This window comes from Meriones unguiculatus, chromosome 6, assembly GCF_030254825.1.
Source record: "Meriones unguiculatus strain TT.TT164.6M chromosome 6, Bangor_MerUng_6.1, whole genome shotgun sequence".
In the NCBI taxonomy this organism is placed as follows: domain Eukaryota; kingdom Metazoa; phylum Chordata; class Mammalia; order Rodentia; family Muridae; genus Meriones; species Meriones unguiculatus.
Window position 1 is genome coordinate 33,145,392 of NC_083354.1, and position 17,261 is coordinate 33,162,652.

At 46.3% G+C, this 17,261-nt stretch overlaps 1 protein-coding gene across 3 annotated transcripts in view; it reads left to right on the forward strand.

Moving 5' to 3' along the window:
• Positions 1-216: 216 nt before the first annotated feature.
• Positions 217-17,261, forward strand: part of Scn10a (sodium voltage-gated channel alpha subunit 10) — a 90,065-nt gene continuing 73,020 nt past the window's right edge. For all 3 annotated transcript variants that reach the window (XM_060385061.1, XM_060385062.1, XM_060385063.1), the window contains exons 1-3: positions 217-486; positions 2,934-3,052; positions 6,579-6,659. In XM_060385061.1, coding sequence (XP_060241044.1) covers positions 217-486; positions 2,934-3,052; positions 6,579-6,659 — 470 coding nt within the window. The remainder of the gene's footprint in view (positions 487-2,933; positions 3,053-6,578; positions 6,660-17,261) is intronic.

Genomic DNA, 17,261 nt, shown 5'->3' on the forward strand with positions numbered 1-17,261 from the left:
TGACAAAATGTATAATGCTAGTTTGTGGGGAACTGGATGGGGCTTGTTACAGAGTGAGCAGGAAGCAATGGTGTTGAGGAGCTGGAGACAGGGCAGGGCTTGATCTAGCGATCAAGGAGGGGTGATGGAAGGAGAGCTCAGCAGGCAAGCTGTCACCTCTCTGTGGTTATTCTCCTCCCATAAGAGTGTGACTTCTTCCCCAAGAAGAATGAAAAGATGGAGCTCTCCTTCCGGTCCATGGGAACTAACAACTTCCGGCGCTTCACTCCGGAGTCGCTGGCAGAGATTGAGAAGCGAATTGCTGCCCACCGTGCAGAAAAGAAGGTCAGAACCAAGCAAGGAAAGTCGAAGGGCAAGGACGAGAAGCCCAGGCCTCAGCTGAACCTGAAAGCCTGCAACCAGCTGCCCAGGTTCTACGGGGAACTCCCAGCGGAACTGGTTGGGGAGCCGCTGGAGGACCTGGACCCTTTCTACAGCACTCACCGGGTAAGAGCTGCCACAGGGGACACCCACGTCCTTTCCTTCCACCCAGAGCTCCTCACCCCCAGGGGAAGAAGCTGTTTACTCAAGGATGGATGATGGAAAGCCAGCTGCATGCCCCTCTCTCTGAATCTTTAGGAACTCTGTGATTCAGGCAAACTAAACCCCAATCCCCAAAGCAGACAGCTGCTCAGATCGTGCATGGGAAGTTGGTTGTTCCCATGGATGAGACACAGCCCATGGCCTTTAGGGGTGTTAGCCCTTCCTGCAGATCAAGAGCAGGAATTTTGAGGTTGAGAGAGGGAAGCCTTGAGCCAGGGTTCTCTAAAGTTTGAGCTTAGAAACTCTGGAGTCTTCCAAGATCGCTCATGGATTCCTGAAGTCAAAACTGTTTGAATGAATAATTGTTATCACCTGTCTCTTACTCACATCTTATAAGCATAAAGCAGTCACCAAGGAAGTGACGTCACCAGCAGCAGCCCCTGAAAGGTGTGCATGTGCCTGTGTGCTCTTGGGTTTTCAAGTGTCTTAAGTTTTTAATTTCTAACATGCTATGTGTCCTGCTTTCCTTCCATTTTGTTGTGATAAAATCATCTGACATAAGCAACTTAATGGACCAAGGATTTATTAGCTCATAGTTCCAGGCTCCACTCCATCATAGTAGCAAAGTCATGGCAATAGGAGCTTGAGGGAACCAGTTTCATTATGTCTGTGGTCTGAAGAGGAGTGTGATTACTGCACACATGCTAGGGCTCAGCTTGCTTTCTCTTCATGTGCACAGTCAGGACCTTCTGGGGTTAACTCCACTCACAGTGCTTGGCTCTTCCCACCTCAGTTCACATGATCAGGATCATCCCCACCCACACATGCCAACAGGACAACCCAGTCTAGACACAACACTGGCCATCACAGGATGCACACACATACGAGCATGATATATGTACATACACATGGGGGGTATGTGTTGGTCAATGTTCCTTTGCTGTAACAAAATACCACAGAAAATAAGCTTAAAGGCAGGAAAGGGTTGTTTTGTGCATAGTTTCAAAGGTTTCCATTCATCCATGCTTGGCCTTGTCACTTTGGGTGAAACAGTTCATAGTGTAGCACGTACACACAGAGGGAAAGAGCTCCCCTCATGGTGGCCTGCAAGCCGAGAGAGAGAGAGAGAGAGCAAGTCTGGGACCCCAACCTCCTCTCAACTTTCCCTGCCCTGACGTTACATCTTCTAGGCTTTGACCACCTTACAGTAGCGCTGTAAGTACAGCAGGCTGACAAACAACCCTTCAGTGACTGAGCTTTGAAACTATCCAAGATCAAGACAGGAACAATCATAGCAAGGTAGGTAGGTCAGTCAGTAGGTAGATGGAGAGATGGATGATCAATAGCTCGATTGATAGATAGATACATACTACATAGATACATACATGCATGCATATATACACACATAGATGATAGATGGAAAGATGATAGAAAGATAGATATAGATAGATGATAGATAGAAAGATGGATCGATAGATAATCGATAAGTGACAGATGATAGATAGGTGAGTTGGGTAGACATATACATATATAAATTTCTATCATATAGCTACACACACAAACACATATGAGAAAAGCAAAAAAAGTATAAATATAATAAACTAGAGTATTTAATGATTTTTTTTAAATCAAAAAGGTTGAGAGCTGATAGTTTAAAGAGGTGTCCATGTCAGTCTCTCTCCTGTGCACCTTAGATGTTCAGCGCAGCCAGAGCATGGTAAGCACGTAAGGAAGTGACAAGGAGCTGGAACAAGGCACTGCAAATGCAGTTTGTAGAAGAGATGAGACACAGGGGCGTCTTTCCCTCCTCTCTCTTCCCCAGAGCCCACCGTTCTAAATGCACAGAGGAGGGACCGAGATTCAGGTGGTAGAAAGCAGGGGCACCAGGACCAGAGTGAAGTCAGGAGGGAGCTAAGTGCCGGGGCTGGGAGAGGGCTCCGTCAGTCAAGAGCTCCCTGAGCAAGCGTGGGCATCTGAGTTTGAGCCCTACAACACATGTGAAAAAGACAGCCAGGCATAGTGAAACACACTTATAATCTCACTGCTGGGAGGAGGAGGAAGAGGAGCAGGAAGAGGAGAAAGAGGAGGAGGAGGAGGATGTGCCCCATCAGTGCACACTTGCACACACCCCCATATGCTCACACACGCACCCTCACACACACATACACTCACCACACGAGCACACACCCATGAAGCACACCTAGTGGGCTTGCCTTGGTGCAGTCAGCCATGGAGCCGAGGTTCCTGTGGAGAGGGTGAGGGTGTGGGCTGCCCTGCCTCTCCCTCTCGAGCTCTCTGCACCCCCACTCTGTGGCCAGTGAGCCTTGGTTCTTCCAGCGGGTCTTGTGAGCCTAAGAGGGGCCCCGGGTTCTTGCTCCTCGCTGAACCACTTCTGCTCTGCTCTGTTCTAGACATTCATGGTGCTGAACAAAGGCAGGACCATCTCCAGGTTCAGTGCCACATGGGCCCTATGGCTCTTCAGTCCCTTCAACCTGGTCAGAAGAACGGCCATCAAGGTCTCCGTCCACTCGTATCCTTTGCACGGGGTCACACTTTAGCCTCGGGCTCTGTCACAGTGTTTGGCGCCTTTCCTGGGGCAGCAGCACAGCCTTCCTCCAGCTGGATCGTGGGACGCTGAAGTCCCTCGCTGCAAGCACCGTTTGCGGTTTTATCTTTGAAATCTTATTTGTGTATGTGTGTGTATGTGTGTGTATGTGGAGATGTGTGTGCAGGGTCCTCACCTCCCAGTCCTTCCTAAGACTTCCTCCCCACCCCACCCCCCAAAAAAAAGAAGAAAGGAAAAGGGTCCATTTTGTGTTGTGCGCATCTTCACTGGAGCATGGCATGTTCCTAGGGGACAGACCCCACAAGGGGTGAGCCTTCCTCCACCTGCACCCCGCTGCAAGCCATCATCTGTGGAGAGCTGTGTGGCTGGCATGGGGCTGGGCAGAGGCACTCAAATGTCCTCGTCATGATGTGAGTTCTGCTGATGCCCAGGCATAGTCATACTGTCAATGTGGCCTGCTTCTCCCACGACGTAATGGCTGGTGAGACGCCGTCAAGGCTCTTTTGGCCAGATGTGCAGGCATGAGTTGTGACATTTTGTTGGCCGTGCTGAGAGTGGTCGCTCATCACACAAAAGAGAACCGTCTCCCAGACAGCAAAGAGAAACACTCTTAAACGCAGAGCCCCATCGTCTTCTATGGGACCGCACCAACTGCAAGGCACTGATGATCTCCCCAGCAGGTTAAAGACACAGTCTGCCTGAGCTTCCTGCCACAGGGAAACGTAATTAGACACGTAGGGAGCATCAGAAGCCACCGTCAGTGTTGGTTTTGTGTTGGCATTCTACCCGAGCCAGAGTCCTTAGATAAAGAAGGACTTGGGTTTGGCTTCCAGGCATCATTCAGACTGAAAATTCTCAACCTTAATCCAGCCCTGGCTTCCCAGAAGCTCATGTTCAGAATGGCCTTGCTCTGTTGTGTGACAGACGGTAGCCAGCCTCTGTACCCACGTGCAGGTAAGTAGAAAAGGGACTCACTGTTTCCTAGGCCAACCTCAGCCGCTGCCAAGCAGCCTAGGAAATTGCCCAATGGTACCTGAGTGAGGAAGCCTGGCCCAGAGCCTTCCCCACACTCCCTGTCCAGCTACACTGGCCAGTTTCTCTTGCTGTGGTTATCTTCATGACGGCTCAGCAGGAGTTCCATTTTCTGAACTGACTCTGGGATTTTTTAGGTTCTTAGAAATACTTTATGATAATTGCAGCCCCCGAGTGGCTAACTGCCTCCCAAGTGTCAACACTGCCACAGCCACAGGAGCCTTGGAAAGGATTGGGAGCACCCTGTTTTACAGATAATGAAACCAACACTCAGAGGCATTTCAGCAATGTCTCAAGGTCACACAGCTAGTTAAGAGCGCCAGCCTCCAGCATCTCCAGGGCAGTGTGTTCGGCGAGGAGGAGAATGGGCCCAGATTAAGGCAATGATTCTCTCAGGGGGCCATCTCTACTCTGGCAAAATGTTGCTTTTTTTGAAAATACATTTGAATTCAACTTCTGGGCATTGAAACAGCAAGATCCAGTTTTGCATAAACAACAAAAATGACTCCAGTGTGTTCCTCCTTTGAGGCAGTGAGTGGAAAAGCTGGGTTTTCTTCTACAATCCATCGGCCTTTAGTGCACTAGGATTAGCGTGACTGGTCACTGCAAATATCGGCTGCTTTGACCCATTTTATAGAGTAATTTTTTAAAAAGTTGATTACAGGCAAGGGTTTGGTAACCTGGGTTTTTTCCCCAGGTTTTCTTCTGTTTAAAACTATATCAAGTTTTTCTGTAATAGTCTATTTACTATATAAATTATATTGTTGTACATAAAAGATATGGGTTTTATTTTTAAAATATATTTTTGAAAAGCCAGTGTCAGTGAGATTTGAGACGCTAAAAACACTTTCTCCATCCAGCTCTCTGAGAATCACCCTCCTCCTGGGTCTCCTCGTCCGGCCTTGATGTGGTGGCGTGTGCCTGGTTGTGTGTAGCCATGTTTGGTTGAGGCCTCCTATTGTCTGAGGGGAGGTGGGGAGTGAATCTGGGGGAGAGGGGAGTGGGGAAGGGACTCACAGGGAGGGGAGAGAAGAAAAATGCAGTCGGGATAGAAGAACAGAACATTTTTAAATATTACACTGCTCACCAAACCTACTTTGTATGTTTTAAAAGAAGGTGTATACAATGACACAGAGACCCCAAATAAAGAGAAATAGCCAATGCACAGAGTGTTCTCTGTGGCTCCTAGTGGATTTACATGGAGATAAGTAAGGGAAGTTAATTAGAAATAAAATGTCTATCGACAGCCAAGTGAGCTCATGAGATCTGGTGTTAACCTGGTAGAGTCGGAGCTGGACGGAAAGTCCAGGAGGGATCTCCTCCTCGCAGAGGGTACAGATATGCTTAATCCTCACCAGCTTGGTCAGTACAGCCCCAGACAAGATTGCTCGTGGTACAGGCTCCTCAGCCTAATACTATTTCATCCAAAGTTAGAACTCCAATCACGTTTTGGTGAAGGCCTTGATTAGTCATGTGACATCATACAACTTGTGGAGGTTTGCAGAACTGAAGATATACCTTTAATTTTAATGTTCATGCTTGGGTTAAGTTTCCACCTATGCAAACATATTTCCTAATTGTAAATCAATGAGAAAATGTGGTCTTGTTGGTAGAATTTCCCTGTTCAGATAGATGTTTTCCTAAGTAAGTATAAATCAAAGATCTGAAAGGTATCTGTAGAATGTCCTTCCCCTGGGCCAAAGCTTCTGTCCAGGACAGAAGTTTTTCCTCTAGAAGGGACTATCAGAGCTTACTCAGTCCTGAGGAAATGTCTGCCAGAGAGTAATCTGCTTTTAGACTCTCTACCGCCATTTTCTTACTCCTGCACACTCACCTTCCCTTCAAAACATCCCTCTCCTTCTGATTATCCCTCAGCCAAACCTCCATCCCTGAGAGTCTCTCTCTGGCTAGTAACATCTCCTTCTACTTGAAATATCCTTCCAGAGCCTGTATTTCACTTCCTGAGCCTGTTTTGGCCATCCCTACATAGAATCCATTGCTTCAGTTGAACTCAGCTTAGGAAACCAATCTAACTAAACCGATTTTCATAAAAAGTGATGCCCTCCACCTGGTAACTATGGTTACCAGGCTCCACAATGCAGCATGATTCAGAAGGCTATTTAAGACTCTCCATGCTGCTTGCTCAGATCCTAAATGTAAATGACAAAAGCTGTCCATAGGCTAACAGCATTTGGCATAATTCGAACAGGGTTTAGGGATTTGGCTCAGTGGTAAAGTATTTGCTTAGTACAAGTCCTTGGGTTCAATATCCAGCACTCTCATTGCTGCTGTTACAACTGCTTCTATTAGTTATAATAAAGAGAGAGAGTTCCAGGCAGGGGCCGGGCAGAAACCGCATGACAGGACCACAAAGCTGACACTAGCAGAGCTGCAAATGCCCCACTCAGCAGCAAGGGGATGACAGAAATGCTCGCTTATCCTTAACATGGCTGCCCAGCTGGTTCTCCATATTTATCACCGTCACCATTTTGGTCAACTGTGTGTGCATGACCCGAAACGATCTTCCGGAGAAAATCGAGTGAGTACAATCGCCACCCTAGGCTCCTGTACCTTCTCCCTTGTCTTCTCTTTCTCTGCAGCCTTTTTCTTTTGTTTATCATGCCAGTGTTAGTTTAAGCACATCTGAGTTCGGTGCCTATTTGATCTTTCAATGGTCAGGGTTCTCCTGTGTGCCTTTCCCTTAAGATTTTGAACTTCAAGGCCGTGTAGGTTAGTGGTTATCAACCTTAACTCCACATTGGAACTTTAAGGAGGTCTTTTAAAACTCTTGTGCCAGGAGCATCTGATTTCATTAGACTCCAATGCCTGGGCAGGTGAATCCTCTCAGCTACACACACGGGCACACACCCACCCACCCCTGTTAGCATGTGAGGATGAGGTTCTTGGGAGACCTACCCTCGAAGAGGTAGGAACAAACTGTGAATGAACTGTGAACAGCAGCTTTGGGAAATGAGTGAAGCTGTCTAACTTGCCCCAGCTCAGATGCTTCAAAGGGACTGTAACATTTCCAGGGACCCATGTCTTTGCTCCGGCAGGCTAAGCCTCTTTTGTTTCAGAGCAGAAGCATCAGCACAGCCCGGGTGGCTGTCCCTGCCCTTGCTGGAGGCATCAGGGGTAACAACTGGTCTCTGAAAAGCATCCTACCTTTCCACCGTTCATTCTTGGTAACTCTGAGAGAAAAGATGCTCCATCTCCATGAAAATAGCAAAGGGAGAGAAAATTGTGTAGCCATTTTAACTGATACTGGAAACCTTGTTTGATAAAGTTCAGTTTTTGTTTATGACTTCAAAACTCTTGCAAGAGTTGGAACAAAAAGAAATTGTCCTGCTCTGATGAAATTGATTAACTCTTCAAAGTATTGTGCCCTCCAAAAAGGGTGTTCATCTATCAGACTTAATTGTGAGCGTAACTCTCTCACTTTGAGACCAAAGGGGGGAAATAAATATCAGAGATGTCTATTCTCATCAGCTCAGTCTCATAGAGGAGGTTCTGGCATAACTTGGAGAGCATTGGAGGCTGGCTTGGCAGGACCACTTGCAGAGGACCAGAATTGAGCTCCCAGCACTCACACTGGGTGTGTGAGTTCACGTGCACACGACTGCACGTGTCCATGGAGGCCATGCCCTGGGGATCCAGCGCCCTCTTCTGGCCTTCATGGACACCTGCAGTCGTGTGCAGTAAACACACACACACACACACACACACACACAGACGCAAATAATTAGTAAAATAAATCTTTAAAATCTAGCAGAATTAATCAGACTATATATCAAGATAGTTGTGTGAATTAATACATATTAGTCAGTTATGTAGGTAGCAGCAACAAGCTGAAAATAAAATAATTTTTGAGGTATCATTTACACTGGAATTTCAAAACATCAAGCTCCTAGAAAAAGAGAATATCAAAGCATTGAGTGAATTACAGAAATAGCTCCCCAAACGGGAGGGATAATGTCATGTTGTTAGACTCCAAGTCTCAACATTATAGAAACTGGGCAGATGAGAAATCAATTTAGTGAGATTCCCAGTGCAATCTCAGCCAGCTTTGATAGCATTATCTGACAAACTGACAAAATGTATGCGAAAATACGTTGAGTAAATTATAGCCAAGACACTTGTTTTTGTTTATTTATTTATTTTTATTAATTGCAATTGATTCACTTTGTATCCCAACTGTAACCCCTTCCCCCATCCCCTCCCAATCCTACTCTCCCTCCCTCTTCTACACCCACGCCCCTCCCCCAGTCCAGTGATAGAGGAGGTCCTCCTCCCCTTTCCTCTAACTGTAATCTATCAGGTCTTATCAGGACTGGCTACATTGTCTTCCTCTGTGGACTGGTAAGTCTGCACCCCACTCAAAGAGCCAGCCACTGAGTTCATGTCAGAGACAGTCCCTGTTCTCATATTACTAGGGAACCCACAGAGCTGCCATGGGCTACATCTGTGCAGGGGTTCTAGGTTATCTCCACACATGGTCCTTGGTTGGAGTATCAGTCTCAGAAAAGACCCCTGTGCCCAGATTATTTTTTTTTCTCTCTCTCTCCTTGTGGAGCTCCTGTCCCCCTCCAGGTCTTTCTTTCTCCTTCTTTCATGAGATTCCCTGCGCTCTGCCCAATGTTTGGCTGTGAGTCTCAGCCTCTGCTTTTGACACCCTACTGGGTAGAGTCTTTCAGAGTCCCTATGTGGTAGGCTCCTGTCCTGTTTCCCATTTTCTCCTCTACTGATGTCCATGCTGTTTGCCTGTCAGAATGAGGATTGATCATCTTACCCAGGGTCCTCCTTGATTAGCTTCAAGGTGTACAGATTTTAGTATGATTATCCTATATTATATGTCTAATATCCACTTATAAATGAGTATAGACCATGTGTGTCTTTCTGCTTCTGGGATACCTCATCAGGATGATCTTTTCTAGTTCCCACCATTTGCATACAAATTCCATGATTTCCTTGTTTTTAATTGCTGAGTAGTAGTCCATTGTGTAAATGTACCACAATTTCTGTATCCATTCCTCAACTGAGGAACATCTGGGTTGTTTCCAGCTTCTGGCTATTACAAATAAAGTTGCTACAAACATGGTTGAGCAAATGTCCTTGTTATATACTTGAGCATCTTTTGGATATATGCCTAGGAGTGGTATAGCTGGATCTTGAGGTAGCACTATTCCTAATTCACTTGGGTTTTTGATCTTAGCCATTCTGATGGGTGTAAGGTGAAATCTCAGGGTCGTTTTGATTTGCATTTCCCTTGATAACTACGGACATTGAGCATTTCTTTAAGTGTTTCTCTGCCATTCAGTATTCCTCTATTGAGAACTCTCTGTTTAGCTCTGTACCCCACTTTTTAATTGGTTTACTTGATTTCTTGCTGTTTAACTTCTTGAGTTCTTTATATATTCTGGATATTAGTCCTCTGTCCGATATAGGGCTGGTGAAGATCCTTTTCCAATCTGTAGGCAGTCATTTTGTTCTGACAACAATGTCCTTTGCTTTACAGAAGCTTTTCAGTTTCATGAGGTCCCATTTATTGATTATTGATCTTAGAACCTGTGCTGTTGGTGTTCTGTTCAATCTGTATGCAACAGATTGTTGGGTCTTTTTTACACATCCATTCTGTTAGTCTGTGTCTTTTTATTGGAGAATTGAGTCTAATGATGTTGAGAGAGAGTAATGACCAGTGGGTGTTAGATTCTTTGATTTTGATGTTGATTGTGGTAGTGTGTTTGTGTGCTTGGCTACTTTTAGTTTTGTATAGTGAGGTCATTTATTTCCTGTGTTTTCCTGAAAGTAGTTAGTTTTCTTGGGTTATATTTTTCCTTCTAATATCTTCTTTAATGCTGGATTTGTGGGTAGGTATTATTTAAATTTGTTTTTGTCATTGAATATCTTGTTTTCTCCATCTATGATGACTGAGAGTTTTGTTGGGCATAGTAGCCCGGGCTTACATCTGTGTTCTCTTAGGGTCTGCATGATATCTGTCCATGCCCTTCTGTCTTTCATAGTCTCTGTTGAGAAGTCAGGTGTGATTCTGATGGTTTTGCCATTATATGTTACTTGACCTTTTTTCCTTGCAGCTTTTAGTATTTTTTTCTTTGTTCTGTAAACTTACTGTTTTGATTATTATGTGGCAGGAGGAGTTCTTTTTCTGATCTAATTTATTAGGTGTTCTGTAGGCTTCTTGTATGCTTATAGGCCTCTTCTTTAAATTGGGGAAATTTTCTTCTATGATTTTGCTGAAAATATTTTCTGGGCCTTGGAGCAGGGAATCTTCTTTTTCCTCTATTCCTCTTACTTTTAGGTTTTGTCTTTTCATGTTGTCTTGGATTTCTTGGATGGTTTGTGGTAGGACTTTTTTAGATTTAACATTTTCTTTGACAGATACATTGATTTCTTCCATTGTGTATTCCACACCTGAGATTCTTTCTTCCATCTTGTAAAGTCTGTTGGTTAGGCTTATCTATGTAGTTCCTATTTTCTTCCCTAAGTTCTTCCTCTCCATGTTTCCTCTGTTTGTGTTTTCTTTAATTTTTCTAATTCTATCTTCAGATCTGGAACCGTTTTGTTGATTTCCTTCACCTGTATGGGTGTATTTTCCTTCAATTCCTTCACCTGTTTGAACATTTCTGTTTCTTTTATTTCTTTCTGTCATTTAATCATTTCCTCTCTGAAGGCCACGAAGAGTTTGGCTGCATCTTCCTGTATTTCTTTATGGATGGCCATAATCTGTTTGACTTTATCTTCCTCTATTTCTTTACGCATTTTATTTGTTTCCTCCATTATCCTCTTCATAATCATAGATGTAAGGTCATCTTCTTGAATTTCACTTATGTTAGGGTGTCCAGGGCTGCTTGCCCCTGGATAACTGGGTTCTGGAGATGCCATATTGCTTTACCTTTTGTTGGTTATGCTTTTACACTGGCCTCTACCCATCTGGCTATCTCAGGTGTTGGCTGTTAGTTTCTGGTGCCTGCTGGAATCCTGGGGTGGGGAGAATCTCCTTGGCAGGATTCTGAAGGAGGCCTCTTCAGCTTTTTGACTATGGTCAACCAAATGGCAGTGCTTCTCAGGAATTGCCACAGCTTACCTCAAGCATGTGGACCTGTGTGGTAACTGTGGTTGTTGGTAGTCAGGGTGTCTGTCCTCTCACCAGGAGAAGTCCTGGAGACAGCTGCCCTGATGCTGGGTTTTGTGCTCTGAATTTAGTGAGCTGCTGCTGCTGCTCTTACGCTGTGTTTATTGGGCACAGCCCTCTTGAAGAACCAGGGAGCCCCGCAGTTTGGTCAGTTTAGCTAGGCATAACTGGCTGCACCTTGGAGCAATATCCAGGGGTTTGATCCAGTGACTCTTGGGCTTCTGTAGGTCTGAGGTTGGCGCTCTGTGCCCCAGTACTGAAGCAGTCATCAGTGGCAGGTGAGCACAGCACTCATGTGTGCAGCAGGAGGCTAGAGCCTGGAGCCTGCAGGAACCCAGAAACTTTTCCAGAGCTGGGTGTCCTGAGGTCGGACCTGATGTTTCCCCCTTTGTGGGGTTTCCATGTGACAGGGAGACCCAGTCTGTGGTGTTTTGGGGTCCACAGTTCAGTCTGGGATGGTGAGTAGAGCACACAGACCTGGGCAAGTGATTCTGTGATGGGGACTGGGTGCTGCAGCAACCTGGAAACTTTTCCTGAGAACTTTGGGGGGGGGGGCTGAGTACCCGGAGGTCTGACCTGATGTTTCCCTCACCGTGGGGTTTCCTCCTGACAAGGAAACCCAGTCTCTGGTGCCCTAGGGCCCACAGTTCTGTCTGGGGCAGTGAGTCAGGTATACAGGCAGGTCTCTGGGCTGGTGGCTGAGTGCCCGCCGGACCTGAGGACACTGTGTCTGATGAGCAGGACAGCAGTGACTGTACAGTGACCAACAGACCAAACTCTGGGCCCTAAAACACCAGTGATTGTGTTTCCCAGGTAAGAGGAAACCCCAGGGTGTGGGAAGCAATTGGGTCCACTCTCAGGTCACCCAGTTAAACCCCGGAAGAGCCCCTGGTCCTGTAGGTGCCCAGGTGCCTGCCCATAGCCACACGCCTGCATGTTCTGATCACATCCCAGACTGAACTATGGGCACCACAATGCCAGAGACTGGGATTTCCAGTCAAGAGAAAACCCCACAGTGAAGGAAGCAATCAGGACCGACCTCAGGTCACCCAGACAATCCTTAGAAAAGGTCCTCAGGTCTTGGATGGTTTCTTTAAAATGTTTTCTTTGTTTTGGTTTTGGTTTTGGTTTTAGTTTTTTCAAGCCAGGGCTTCTCTGTGTAGCCCTGGCTGCCCTGAAGTCACTTTTTAGACCAGCCTGACCTTGGACTCACAGAGATCCACCTGCTTCTGCCTCTCCATATGCTGGGTGTGTGCCACCATTCACAGTTTAAAAAAAATTTATTGAAGAAGGCAAAATTAAAAGTACAGTGAGAGATTACTAGATGTCAGGAAAGGTATGGCAATTCCAAGCATCTGGAAGGACACGGGGAACCAGCAGCAGTAGTGCTGGTGGTGGGGAGGCCGGGATTCCGTAGGCAGCAGTGGCTGACAGTAAGCAAAGAGGAAGGCCTGTGGGCACTCTGCTCCTCTAGTAGACTCAGGTGGCCGCACAGGACCCAGTCTCAACCTGTGGGCACCAAAACCCAGCTCTGAGGAAACCTCCATTACCTACCATGAAAAGCAGAAATAACTCAAATGTCCATAACTGTTCAGCACGTTAAATGTTACATTTTTAACTGGATAAATTATAACAGTGAATGTAGACAAACTGTGGCTCCATGTGAGAACAGGAATGAGCCTGAAGAACAGAATGTTGAGCAGAACTAAAGGATTCTATAACTATGGTTCCATTAACACAAAACTTGAAGGCAAGTAAGGTGATTTCACTTTGGGGCTGACCTCATCTACTTCCCCTTGCTATGACAAAATGCCTAGGGCTTAGTAACTTGTGACTCATGCTGTGTTGACTCAGAGCCACAGGAGAGCAGGGAATCCGGGAGTGTGATGCCAGCACCTGCATGGTCTCTGTCAGGGCCAGCCTATGACATCACTGCAATAAGAAACGGTAATCATGGCGGCCTAGTTCTCTCTCCTTATGAATCCATCATATGACCTCACCGAATCCCAAACTCCTCCCAAATACCCACCTTGAACATACATGAACTGGGAGCTACTGAGACGGTAAAGGACGCTTCCTGCCCAACCTGCCTAGAGTCAGTCCCCGGGACCCACAGCAGAAGGTGAGAACTGACTCCCTAAGCTGTCCTCTGACCCCTGCTCCCATGTCATGACATGCATGCATATATATGTATATATATGTACAACATACACACACAAGTTAAGTGTGCTAAATAATTTAAAACATACGAAATGGGGAATTGAATCTGTGAAACATGCTTTGTTTTGAGCCAGTGTCGTGAAGCCCCAGATGGCTTTGAACTCACTGTGTTCCTCAGGTTGACCTAGGACTGTCTTCCTGGCACTGTTTCCCAAGTGTTGGGGTCAGGGCTGCAACTGCAGAGATCTGTCACCACACCTGGTCATAACCTGAGTTTTGAGGAGATGCAGTCAAAGCACAGCATAACAGGAGTTAAGAGTAGAAGTGAAATAGGCTGTGAAAAGGCTTATTTGTGAAGAGGAACCCCTAAGACAGAGGAGAATATAATATGGTGGAGACCGAAAAGTGCTGAGACATTCTGTTTTGGGACATGGACAGCTGACACACAGAACTGTCCCCTGCTCCCAAATTCATGAGTTGGAACCCTGACCCTTTATATTATTGTGCAGAACGTAAGGCCTTCAAGGCGGTGCTGAGGGTAGCTGAGGTAGCCAGTTAGGGTGACAAACAGAACTTAAATGTTATTATACAAGGAAGAAAAACCCAGTTTTTCTCCATGCCCTGTGAGGATGCAGGAGATGACAACTACCCACAGCCATGAAGGCCTCTTCCAGGCCCTCACCTAGCCAGGGCCTTTTCCAGCCTCCAGACCCTGAGGGAATTAAGTTCTGTGTTCAAGCCATCCAGGTGATGGCGTTTGCTTGCAACTAGATGGGTTGGCAAAGCCTTCTCTTGATAGTGACTGTGTTCCTGTTCATGATGTGTTATGTGTCCCTGTGAGACGCTTTGAAAACAGTCTGTAAGCCTGAAGTGGGCACGTAAGCCTGTAATCCAATCCCAGCACTTGGGAGGCTGAGGCAGGAGAATCATGACAAATTGAACGCAAGTTTGGTCTGTGTAGGGAGTTCCAGGTCAGTTTAGCTAGAGTGGGACACGGTCTCAAAACAAAACAAAATAACAATAATAGCAATAGTAGTAGTGATAATAATTGTTATACTAATAAAACTCAAAGAAAATGAACACTGCATAAAATGGAGAACACTACAAAGTATAAACCAGAATGTAAAGCCTAGGCAAACTATAAGACTCATATTTTATGTGTTTGAAATGATGCTGCATTTGGAATTCCTGTCCTTGGGAACTTCCAGTGCAAACATTTTGCTTCTTAGCGTGAGCCGCTCAGGAGTCACCTGGGACTGTGGTTAAATGCAGAAGACAGGACGCACCTGTTTTACCCTCTCTCTCAAAATGCCAGCGCAGTGACAGCACAGGTAGAGAACAGTGTAAACACAAGCACAGCGGGGGAGGGGAGGAAACAGACGCGGACCAAGCTTGGGGTGGGTGGAGGGACAGCCAGCCCCCAGCAGACCGGCTCCGGGGAGGAGGGGAGGAAACAGACGCGGACCAAGCTTGGGGTGGGTGGAGGGACAGCCAGCCCCCAGCAGACCGGCTCCGGGGAGGAGGGGAGGAAACAGATGCAGACCAAGCTTGGGGTGGGTGGAGGGACAGCCAGCCCCCAGCAGACCGGCTCTCCTTAGGCTGAGCTGCAGACTGAGGAATATGAGATCTGGGATTCCGCTCCCTGCAAGCTCCAGAGTTCCTGGAAGAGTTGACAGGACACAAACGAAAACACGAGCAGGGGCAAGAGGATGGGATGTGTGGGAGAGGAGAAATGTGCACATGCTCCTGCTTCCCTAAAGGGAGAAATCCGAAAGATCCCTGGCTTCATAGGAAGGGTGCTTGGTGCCAAGCCCGATGGCCTGAGCTTCATCCTGGAATCCACTTGGTGGGAAGAGAGAACACACTTGAGCAAGCTGGTTCTCTGCCTGCACCCACACGCAGGTGGCTGACAGAGCGGTGGCTGGGGGGAACGGGTAGAATAAACGTACAGTTGTTGTTTTAATAGTCTTGAGTTGATAAGTGATTTTCCCCATTGCTTATCAGCTCAATGTGTAAAAATTAGCTTCAGCAGTACAAGATGATAACGCCAGGACTGGGAGGCAGAGACATCCCTGGAGCTCGCTGGCCAGCCAGCCTATTGCAATCCAGGCCAGGGGGAGACCCTGCCTCAAAAAAAAAAAAAAAAAAAAATGAAGCCAGGCATGGCTGCACACGCCTTTAAACCCAGCACTCTGGAGGCAGAGGCAGGTGGAGCTCTTGTGAGTTCAAGGCCAGCCTGGTCTACAGAGCTAGTTCTAGAATAGCCAGGGCTGCACAAAGAAACCCTGTCTCAAAAAACCAAACCAAACAAAACAAATTAGATGGCACCAAAGAATGACAGTGAGGTTGACCTCTGGCCTCCATGAGCTTGCGCACACGGGTTGCACCAGCACACACGGGCATGTATCCACACACCCATACAAAAATGATGCAGGAAGATTTCAGTTAAAGAGTAGGGGGAAGCCAGGTGTGGCAAGGCATGCCTGCTCCAACACTCAGGAAATGCAGGAGTCCACAGTCAGCCTGAGCCACACAGCAAGGTCTAGACCAGCCTGGGCTATGTAAAACCCTCTCTCAGAACAAATGGGACAGTAGAATGGGCAGACATGTACAGAAGGAGAGGCAGAAACCAGCGGGAGCCATGATCTAGCTAGCATCAGAGAAAGTAGAACTTACACCAAAGAGCAGGAGGTCAGAGAAATGTGACACCCTGAGCCCTGAATTTTAGGGCAAGTTAAAGCTTCGAGGTGAATGGCGAAGGAACAGTATTTACAGACGGAATATGTGAATAAGCAAAGCTACTGGAGGGTGTGAGGGGCGCATTTCTCTCTGCGCATAACAAAGTGTGAAAATCTGTAGAGATGAAGAGGGACCAGGACCGGGCTGGATCTGACTTGTACCTGGCAGACAGCACCACCCTGAGACTGTCACAAGACCCTACGGCTAACCCCATGTTAGCCCATCCCCAAACAGCAGCCACAAACCCGGCTGAGCTAGTGCCACAAAGCAGCAGTAACAAATAAATTCTCTTGTCATTCTGCAGTAAAATTAGAAAATGATAGGAAGCTGGTAGCAGGGGACGAGGAAGTTGTTTTAAAGCCGCTCTTAAAGAACTCTCGCAAGAAAGACAATCACAAACTAAAACTGCAGAATCCCTAGGGATGAAGAGATTAAAAACAAATTTAATCAGCGCCCAGAGGGACTCAGGAGGAGATTTACAGTTCAGAAGGGTAACATCTTCATACCAGCTAAGGCCAAAAGGTGTCTGGCACAGAATTAGAGAAATGATAAAAATAAGTGAAAAGGCAGACAGAAAGAAAAATATTAGCAATTGCAGAAGAGGAGATAAATAGCAAATGGGGCTAATGGACCCAACGGTGCTAGAAAATATATGCCCAAGACCTTTGTCCCAAAATATTTTAAAAAATGAAAAAACGTTATTGGGGAAAATTCTGAAGTACTTATATAAATTTAAATGTGTCTGGTGATAATATGTGAGAAGATTACTGTTATTAAATGGTTAGTCTGCTCAGTTTTATCTATAGATTCATAGAAATCTCACTAAAATGTCTCAGCAGCAATCACTCTTGTGCAAGTGGGATGGACGGGTCTTGAGGGGCAGAATTGAGCTGTTCTCCGCGATACGTTCTAATCACTGTAGGAGTCCTTATATTTTTGTGTCACCGTTGGCTCTCTCTTTGTACAGCTAATGCAACAAAATTGGAAAGATGAGATTTTAGGAGTAGAAGTTTCCAGGCCAGGGGCCGTATATTTTAATTAATTTTATTTTTTGAGGAGTCAGTCTTACACGTTGCAGAATGGCCTTGAACC